The 10,497-nt window shown below is 42.7% G+C and overlaps 1 protein-coding gene across 8 annotated transcripts in view; it reads right to left on the bottom strand.

Annotated features, from left to right (window-relative positions):
- Positions 1-10,497, bottom strand: part of VPS13B (vacuolar protein sorting 13 homolog B) — a 916,907-nt gene continuing 906,410 nt past the window's right edge. For all 8 annotated transcript variants that reach the window (XM_064267936.1, XM_064267938.1, XM_064267934.1 and 5 more), the window contains 4 exons: positions 9,332-9,508; positions 6,968-7,070; positions 6,079-6,328; positions 1-2,269 (listed from right to left, as the gene is read on the bottom strand). In XM_064267936.1, coding sequence (XP_064124006.1) covers positions 2,021-2,269; positions 6,079-6,328; positions 6,968-7,070; positions 9,332-9,508 — 779 coding nt within the window. In that variant the 3' untranslated portion in view covers positions 1-2,020. The remainder of the gene's footprint in view (positions 2,270-6,078; positions 6,329-6,967; positions 7,071-9,331; positions 9,509-10,497) is intronic.

Below are 10,497 nucleotides of genomic sequence, written 5' to 3'. Positions count from 1 at the left end.
TTTGGACAGTAAGTCTTTTCTCATTTAATTACTATTACTGATGATTCAGGGTATTTAAAAGCAATTAGAACTGATTGGGGATCTTAACTGTGTCTGTACCTTATGAAGAGAGTATTATTTCAGTAACTTAAAAATTTCATTGTTTCAGTATATCTTTGAGAGCTGTGGCATCTTGTCCTTTTCTCTGAGGTACTACTAGGTGCAATTACTTGACTCTGAGCCATGGATTTAAGAGGTCTACGTGATGAACTATACTGTGGGCTCTAAGTCTTGTGTTGGATAGAAAAAGGGACAGAGATAGCCTTTCCAGTAAAACCTGTCCTTGGTCTTCATTGCCACTCTTTGGTAGCCCTGCTAACACCAGACAGATAAAGTAGGTAATTGAAATTTAAGATTGCTTTGCCGAAGGTTAACAGTATACATATGAAATTTGAGATATGTATCTAATCCAGAAAAGCAGTCCTTTTAGTTACATAACCTGGAATTGAGTTTGCTAATGGCTATATAAAACCAAAAAAACCAAACCCAGTGCGATCGAGTTGATTCCGACTCATAGTGACCCTATAGGACAGAGTAGAACTGCCCCATAGAGTTTCCAAGGAGCACGTGGCGGATTCGAACTGCTGACCCTTTAGTTAGCAGCCATAGCACTTAACCACTATGCCACCAGGGTTTCCAATGGCTATAATAGTATAGCTTTTTTTTATGAGGTCTTAGGACCTTTTTCACCTTTATTATTATGTTTTTGTTGTGATCAAAGTGATACAGCTTTAGAAATTGTTTATTTTAGCCAAAGCTAGTTTAATTACTAATGGTCACTTTACTAAGATATCAAAAACTATCTTTTTATGTTATCTGCAGAATTCTTGAGTCTTAGTGATGTGAACTATACTAAACCCAGGTACCAGTGAACAATTGCATGGTAGAAGCTCCTGGTAGGAACAGACATTTATGTGCAGTCAGTAATTCAGGGATACCTTTTATTTTAAATTATTTTCTGTAACAATTTAACAATTCTTAGAAGCAGTATGCAAAATTACCTTAAAAGATACAAGAATTAATACATATTTACATTCTTAAAAAGTTACTCTTGAGGTTGATGAAACTGTCCCTTTTGTAAGTTACTATAACACAACAAATGAAGGAACCATTTTTCATATTCAGCCCAAACTGTCCATAACATTCTTGCTTTCCAGCAACATGTGAAACTTAAGTTAGACCAGTGGGCATGTGAAGTCACATTTTCTTGTCACCTACAATTGAGACACTAAATCGTAGGCCCAAGTTTGGATGTAATTAGGCTGTTCATTGAATATTTAAGGTAATGTCTGGTGACCTAGTGTCTTGAACAAAACCATGTGAATGGGCTGTTGTCATTGTGAACCCTAGGGTCCCTCAAGTGCACAATGGCTAACCCCCTTCCACAGGGACTTGCTGGGAGTGTGTGTTGTTCATGGAGCTGAAGAAAGTCACCTGAGCACCCCAGCGCTCTTGGTAGTTAGAAGAGATTCACTCTAAACTTGCCTAGTAAAGACACAGTATTTTTTCCAAAATGCACCTGGACAGTCATCAGTGTTTTTGTAAACTTTAGAAAATGCACACTTTAGACGGTACGTAACAGCTTTTACTAAACAAATAGCATCAGCAGTCAAGTAACAGATTTAACAAGTTAACATATAGTGTCCTAAGCGTGTTTAATTTCATTTAAAGAATCCCGATCTTTGCAGGCAAGGGTATTAGTTTCTCTGCCCCAAAACAGATGGAGGTGGGAATGACCTTTGAAGTCTAGCTCTCCCATTCTAGAGCCTGACCAGTTTTGCCTTAGAGCAGAGTTAATGTCCTAATTATAGTGCAAATTTTAGTAAATAGCATTATAGAGCAAAAGGAAATATATTTTACAGATATGACTTAATTGTCCCCAAATGTGAAAGAAATGACATTCTTCTACTGCATTTTAAAGTGTCTTTTTAGGGAGAAGGTAAGAATCTGAATTTTAGAAGACAAACATCTCAGAAGGGACTCAAGGGAACCCTTTCCTCAGGGCTTTATTTTTCACCATAGTAAATTTACTAATGAAGACCTGAGCAAAATATGGATCAACCAAATAGTGGTATGTTTTAAGAGGGGAGGGGAGAGGCTCCACAGGTACCACAGGGCATGGTGTTTGCGTGGAAGAGCAGCTGGGGGCCAGGTGACAAGATGTCTTTGTGATGTAGTCCACAAGTCTGTTGTACTGTTGCTCTGACAGTCTCTCTCGGGCTCCATCCACCTGGGATCCAAAAATAAAGATTTTATTGAGTTGCCAAACCCTTTTAATGAGAATTTCATAAGAAAATTCTCTCCTTTCTTTTGTCTTGATGCATTTGTACATCGTTGCCTTTTAGACAGTGCTTCCCTTTTCCCCCCTGAGATGTGGCAACCATAACACTGCAATTTTAACAGTAAAACAAAAGCTCTGCATAAGGCTATAGGACAACTTCCCTTTGACTAAGTATTTGGTGTTACATAAAAGTTCCCATTGTTGAAGTTGACAATTTAGCATTTTCCTCATTATCTACTAAAACATGTCACTGTTCTTTGCCAATTAACCCGGGAATGTAAGAGAAAAATGTCTTTCCTCTGCTTAAATCTAATTATTAAACAACACCATGAAATCAAAACTGTTAGGCTGTCTTCCCCGAACCTCTTCAGTCTGATTAAAAAAAAGTGAAGAGTAACTCTTTCAAACCAGTGGCTTTGGACACAGCATTAAAAAGTAAATACATCTTGAACTGGGTAACATTTTCTGTTTTTATAAATACTAGAATTTAAAGCCAGAGAAAATAGAAAAACTGGGCAGAGCAAGGGGAAATTCTTATGTCCAGGGAGGATGCAAAGTACATTTATGGTTCATAAAAGTCTGGCTCATCATCAGTGGAACTCGAATAGGAGAACTGAGATACAGTACTTAAGTTCTGAAGCAAGAGTTTCTGAGAAAGCACCCATCAAAGGCAGCTGGAGTCAGATTCTTCCCACCCTGATATTCTGTACCTATCTAGTGTACACCAGGTAGAGTAGGACATTTCCAACATAAGCCACTGATCTGTGAGGATCTAGGGTGTCCACTGACCTTTCAGTGGTTTTCACCTACTGAGCTTTAGCAAGACCACACTGAAGAATTATAAGCATTTTAATGAGGGCTTTTTAGTTTTCAAAGTAGTAGTAAAGAATTTTTGTGTCTCTGTAAGGCAAAGAAACAACACAGCCAAAAGTGTCTAGAGCCTGCAGAAAACCAGTGAGATGGTAAGAGTAAATGGGACTGCCATAGAAATAAGTAGGGCAGCCGTTAGAGTTCCCATCTCATATTTTAAGCATGGGAAGAAAATAAAAGCCCCCAAAGAGTTACTGACAGCTGTGCACCACCAGCAAAAAGCCAGAGCTCTGATGATATCATTTGATGGGGTCAGGATTCAGCTGGAAAGCTCTGAATACACAAAGTCTTAATTGCTCCTCCTGAACAGCAGCACAGGAAAACCCGTGTTGTGAAAGGAGTCTGGCCAAGGAATAAATTGACCTTCCTGACTCATTCTGAACCTTTCATAAGGGATTTCAATACTGTGCCAGGCGTATTAAGTAATTATTACCCTAAAAATGGCTGCATTTGACCAAGAAAAGCAAATGCTGATTAAAGAAAAAAAATCTGAATCTTACCATATTTGAATATACTGAATGATGTCATCTACAAATTAATTCTTTCCAAAATTCAAAGAAGCTATGTTCCCTAGCATCAAAAGCAATAACCAGAAGAGCCATTTTATGTAAAGATCTTAAAATACTGCTCTTAGCTTTCACTGGGCCACAGCAGGTAGGCTTCTTAACCAGGCTTTCTCTCTGGATGACATGGACACAAGTACTGTGACTGAGGACAAGCCGCTCAGAAGTGCTGCTTGTGAAGCATGCCCTTCCCCTGCCTATTCTAAAATACGCTGATTCCATCACTCCTTAAGGGTTTACTATCTCAAACAGGAAACAAATGAGCCTTTTGTTCTGCAGCTTGGGTTTTCCTCTGGGTGGGTAGAGAAGTTAAGGCTATGGACAGGATTAGCAGGGTAACTTTCTAATAAGGACTTGAGGGGAGAAAGTGAACTAGAGCTAGGAAGCAGAAAGTGGAGCTGAAGACACTGGATAGCCACTCTGTTCTGTCCATTGCTGTGTGGAACTCAGTGCTTGTCACTTGCTTTGCTGTATTCCTGCTCAGTCATCCTTTGCTGCCTCTTTTATTTGTGCCTTAATCCCAACCCACTTTTATCCCTAGACACCATGGAAACCAGTGTCAAGCACGGTGTCCAGAGCTTCAGTGCTGATTCTTAAGTCATAGTGAGTCCACAGTTTCAGCCTTGGTGACTTCTAGCAGTGGTGGCTCCAGCTATCACCTCAGTAACCCCTAGAGAAACTGGGGTCTGTTCCCCTCCAGCTATGATAATTCCCCACAGGACCCTCAAAAGCAAAAGAGAGAAGGATCACGCCTGAAGACAGGAGAGACCGTTTAACAGCAGAAGATGAGTCTTTGGTCCCAGCAGTTCAAGATCTGAAATATTTCCCAAGCAGCAAAGGAATAATGATGGCCACAGATATTCCTTAGAGCCATGGAGGTTTCTTGTTAAGGACTCAGGACTTGAAGATAATGATACTATCTCCTGCCAAATCCTGTAGCCAGATCACCGCTGCTTTATTGTCAACTGGATCAGGAGATTTTGGCAGATCTAATAAAGTCAGCCTGGACATCTGACCTCTGTTTATTCCCAGAAAGTCATCAACTCGAAGCAGCAATGTAGTCTTGATGCCAAGCCCCGGCTTAAAGCCTGACTGATTATGATCCAAGAAACTAGAGAAATCTCAGAGTTGTTGTGGTTGGCTGCCTTCCATCTTCTCAGATAATTTTACCCAAATAGTGGTGTGAGGGAGACGCAGGCTCCCATACCAGGAAGAAAATAATGAAAGAAGGAATTAGGCAGAACTTGCTAGAAGCAAGTTTGCTGTCTTTTGCTGGGGTCACTCAGTCCTCGATTAGGACCAGCAGGCTCCAGCTTGCCAGTGATGCCCCCTCCCCTGTGTTGTTTAGAAAAAGATGTGTGTTTCATAGGTCAGCTCTTGGGGCCCTGTGGATCAGGCAATCAGCTGGGAGGTTGGGGCAGAGAGCAGCTTTCCAGTGGGTGAACCTGCCCACCCCAGGCTGGGATGCAGAATTGGGGCCGCTCTGGTCAGTGCTTCTGAGCATCTATATGCACCACCTGAACACCCATTTCATATCAGCTTATATCTGGCCAGGAGCTAGGAGCCAGCAGCCCACATCTTGAACTGTGGGGCTAGAGGACTGCCCCAGGAGCCTAAGCAACATCCCCAGGACGTACCTGTGGTACCTTTTCCCATGGGCAACGGGGCACCGAGCCACACAGAATAAAGTGCTGTGAACGGGAAAGATACCTGTTTACAAGATTTTGACCCCTGAGGTCTCAGGTTGGAAGTTGGGATTGAGGGAGGGAGTTAAACCCCTCTGGTTTGTGAGCTTGTAAACATCTGGCCTGTTGGCCATGCCTTGTTTCACTTCGTGACGCCCCCTCATTCTTCAGTAGTCCTCTGTTGTAAACACAGACCTGTTGTAGCCACTTCTAGACTACATTTCAACTGGGACCTGCTTTATAGAGTTCAGACATTCAGACCAGGAGACCTGCTTTGGGAGTAACTGCCTGAAATTGCTGCCCTGATTGATCCTGGACCTCCCCATCCAACCTCATTTTAGAACGCCATCATCCTATCTACGCCAGTACTCTAGCCCAGCGCAATCAGATCACATGGCGGCTAAGCCTCAGGCTGTTAAGTCCACCTAGCCTGCTGCTGGCTCCTGTGAAAGGCTCAGATGTGCACTGGGTGGGGGCTTCCCAACACCCTCTACAATGGCCCCTCTCCTCTACCACCTTCCTCTGCCTTGCAGCTTTCTTGGTCTCTTTGGGCTCATGAATGCTCTGGGTAACAGTGATTTAGCCCATGGCTTGACCTCGCTGGCAGCTAGCCCTGGCCACTCTGTTTTCTGAAATGTACCTCCACGTCACAGGCTACTCTTGGCTGTTTGAGCTGCACAATGAGCAGGTTCTTCTGCTTGCTGTCCAGTGTACAGTCGATCTCTGTGATGGGGAAGGCCTGCTGCTGTGTGTCCTCACTGATGCTCACCACAAAGAGCACTTCTGACGTCAGCAGCAAGCACCCTTCATGCTCCTGGCCTGAGCCTCTCACCAGAACCACATCCAGGGCCATGTGGACTTCTGGTCTGCCCAGAGACTGGAGCATTTTCCTGTTTCAGTGAAGAAAAGTGGTAAGTGAGGCCGGCTTCGAAAGGACAGCTCACTTACCAGTACTTGCTGTTTGTCCCAAGGGCTGGGGCAGCCCCACACACAGTTCCCAAGGGCAAAGGGCCCTCATCAACCTGATTATTAATTTTAGCTTGAAATATAATTTTCCCTTTAATTCTCAAACAGATTCTCATCCACAGAACCTGCTTCTCCTAGGGACAAAGATTTTCCTCTGCTCAGGTTAGCCCCCTTTCATTAGAAATGTCACCCCTAATTAAACATTCGCACTGGACCAGGCAACATTTATGTTCTGTGACACATAAGGTTGCTATGAGTCAGAGCCAGCTTGGTGACAACTAACAACAACAAATTAGAACAGTGGTTCCGTAGACAATCTCGGGCCTGCTCACAGGCTGGGTTCTCTGCTGGTGTGCACCCTCTGCCTGATGGTAAAGATGGGGCAGGGTTCTCCAGCAACTCCAAATCTGGGAACAGCAGCCTCTTCCTGGCTCTCTGAGGTGCCAAAATGGCTGTTCCTCCTGGGTTCTCCTGGAAGTATGGCCCATTAACTTGACAGCAAGCCAGGACCTACTAATATACAATGTGGATGTAAAACTTAGCAAGTGTCTAAATAATTTTACCAGACGTATTTGACATGGCCATTTGGAGCCTTGTCCGCGTGTAGATCGTTTGGCTGATAACGCTGTTTGGGAAGCTGAGAAAGTCCAGCTCCGTGTAAAATACCTGTGGTAAGAGAAGTAAGGGAGTTTTACTAGTTGTTTTCTGGAAGACAGTTCCATGCTATAGTGATATCATCTGCTTATAACCATCCATAAAATGTTACAGATCCAAAATGATGTCACATCTTTGGAAGCAAGTGCATGGAGAATCATTAAATGTTATAGTGCACTTAACCTCGAGGATCTTAACATTAGCTACAAACTAAAATATGAATATGCTGTAGTCCAAGAATAGACTACCAATTAGAGAAAGCAGAATATTCCTGAGAGTAATTAATGTAAAGCAATGTCTTACACATCATTTACAATTTATGTGTCAAAAAAGAATTGTTATACTTTCCTGTTTCATACTAAAATACTTCCCCATCTGTGCTATGACTGGTCAAACAATAAAAAACAACGCACACATAGGTACACACAAAGGCGCACAGTTTGCCTAAATACAGTATTTACATGTTAAGTGACTTAATCCAGCTGTTAAACACGAATCCATATACATTTATGAGCCCTCTCCCCGGTGCCAGCATCAAATGAGGGCAGCGAGCAGCAGCCACACAGGCCTCCAGAGAGACTCCTGAACCAAAGATGGTACAGTGTGTGTGCTTTCTGAGGGCTTATAAATGTTTATAAATGAGGCACAGTCATTAGACTAAAAGTTAGTGGTTTGTAAAATCTTCAGTGCTATAATAAAAGTTTTACAAGAATGATGGAAACCAAAAAGGCCATGTGAGGCTGTTTGAGATGCTCTTACATAAAGGAGAGTCCTCAGCCCTGGGAAACACACGGGGAGGGAAAATGGCACTGTCAAAACCAAAAGAATTTGTGAAGTAGGAGTTTACCTCACTGGAGTCTATAGCAAAAGAAATACTGTTTTTATTAATGTGTAAGTATTTGATGAACAAGAGTTTAGCTTTTCCCATGTGTAAGTTGCAGCAATTCTTGTCAGTTTCCCTGTGAGTGAAAATGTCACAGGAGAGAGGCAGAAATAAAGGGGGAGGCAGGGAGGGGAAGAGCAAAGAGGTCTGCGTGGTCTCTTAAAGGATCCTTTCTGGATGGTTGCCTAAAGTGGGCATTCAGAGGCCAGCTCCCTTCCTCTCAGACACTTTTTATGCCCTGATCTGGCTGCCTCTTCAGATCTGTTGAGGAACAGGATACAGCAGGGAGGTCATCCTGCAGACTTGACAGCCAGCTGCAGACGGCACAGTGCTCAGGAGCCTGACAACCAGAGAACCCTCTTGTAGGTTGTTATAGTAGCTAAACAGCCTGCTTCAGGACGAAAACAATGCAGCCAATTTTAGGTAAAATGGTAACAATTACAGTCAGGGGCTTATTAAATGTTACTGTTAATGTGCTCTGCCAAGAATGCTAGAAAAGAAGCATGGGAGGAGATGCTTTCTCTCACATACCCCATTTCTCAGGTGTGCACCCACATGCATAGGGACAGTCCCCTGGGGAGACCCCAAGTGTAAGTACTGCCACAGCCCAAGTTCTGCACAGCTGTCTGGTCAAAGGATTTTATTTGCAGGTCATGTGCCACTGCTTCCATTGGCCAGGAGACTTGGCCTGGCCACAACGAGCAAGATGGAGTCTGCAGGTGAGAAAAGCAGCTGTACTGGGCTGAACGGTGTTCCCCCCAAAATTCACGTCCACCCGGAACCTCAGAATGTGACCTTATTTGGAAATAGGGTTTTTGTAGATGTAATTAGTTAAGATGAGGTCAGATGAATTAGGGTGGGTCCTAAATCTAATGACTGATGGCCTTATAAGAAGGCCATATGACCTCAGAGGCAGAGATTGGAGCGAGGCAGCTATAAGCCAAGGAATGCCAAGAACTGTCTGCGTGAGTACGTGCATGCGTACACATACACGCCCACGCTATAAAGGGGTCTCCCTGCCTTGTAACTTACCATCCAAATTTCTCATTAGAAAAATAACTCTCTTCTGTGCTGCAAAAAACACTCAAACTTAACTGATTACTTTTCATCAAAGTCTATTTTATTAAATGTACTACAAAGAGATTCTCTAGTATACATATATGGAAATTACTAATTGATTCCCTGGTTCTACAACTTTATTATTTTAATTAATAGTATAGTTCTGTTCTTTGTGTAAAGAAGCATAAGGAGGTGAGAAAGATAGTTATTGTTTATCTTATTTTTCACTCCTCTACCATGTTTATCTTAGGGCACACTTGGGTACAATACAATACAATACAAAGTAGTTGGCTGAGTCTGAGTTGCCCTGACTTGTTTCCCACCAGCTTACCGTAGCCAGTCTGCGACACAAGCTCAGCAGCTCCTCCAATGGGCTTTGTGAACACCCCCATGATTCCTTTCCCCACACCGGAGATAACACCCTTGGCCTTGTGTCCTGCCGAAGCCTGAGTCTCCGATGTTTTCTGGAAGTTCTGCATTGGCTGATCGACTATACCAGCAATTGCACCTGAAACAACAAAAGCCCCCATTAAGGACTTAAAATCCTCAGAACATGAAAATTTTCAATCTGGAACACAGTTTTATTTGGACTGAAAATGAGAACCCACTCTCATTATACATACAGTTCTTTACATTTATTTACCAATTATCTAAGCACATTGAGGGCTCTGTTTAAGTTAGACATTATTATTGTCATCAAAACAATGGTCGGACTGGGTTTGGCCACCACAGTCAGGCTCTGTGAACTTTAATTTGGAATTTAACAAACATACCCAACTCTTCAAAGTGTCAACCACATGCCTTCATCCACAAGTCAGGCAACACAGTCTGGGGAGGAAGCTCACAAGTCCCTAGGAGGAGGGGGACTGCTCAGACACCTAATCAGCTTCACAGAATCAGTGCGAAGAAAAAAACTGGAAAGGGTCAACCCCTTACTGTGTTCTCACTTTATAACTAGACAATTAGTGGTATTTTTTTTTTTTAATTATTCTATTAGAGGTAATATATTTTGAGTGTTTACTGTGTCCCAGGGACTATATTAAGAGCTTTATCGATATGAAATCATTTAATACTTGTTATAATCCTAGGAGCTATACACTGTTCTTATCCTCTTTTCTAAAGAAAGATATGGACGCACAGAGAGGTTAAGGAGTTTCTCCCAAGGTCACACAGTTGTTAAGTGCAAGAGCAAGGATTTGAATGTAAGGAGTCTGAGTCACAGCCTATGCTCTTAACCACCAAGCTAGTCACTTCTCCTGTTTATAAGACTGCAGAGAAGATCTGCCAGTCTTGGAAAAACTTCCTTCTCTCACTTCAGCTAAGGTTTGGCCACTTACTCTTCACTTTAGCTACAAAAACCCTGCTCTCAGTTTTACCATAAGGCAGCATAAGAAACCACAGACTGAACAAGAAGGTGATTACAAGTGATCTCTGACTTGAGGGTCCAATGATGAGATCTAGTAAAGAATGGAGCGGAGGGGCCTCAAGCCCATACCT

Source organism: Loxodonta africana, chromosome 14 (genome assembly GCF_030014295.1).
Source record: "Loxodonta africana isolate mLoxAfr1 chromosome 14, mLoxAfr1.hap2, whole genome shotgun sequence".
Lineage (NCBI taxonomy): Eukaryota > Metazoa > Chordata > Mammalia > Proboscidea > Elephantidae > Loxodonta > Loxodonta africana.
The sequence above is the reverse complement of the archived record's forward strand: the minus strand, read 5'-3'. Positions and strand labels throughout refer to the sequence as shown.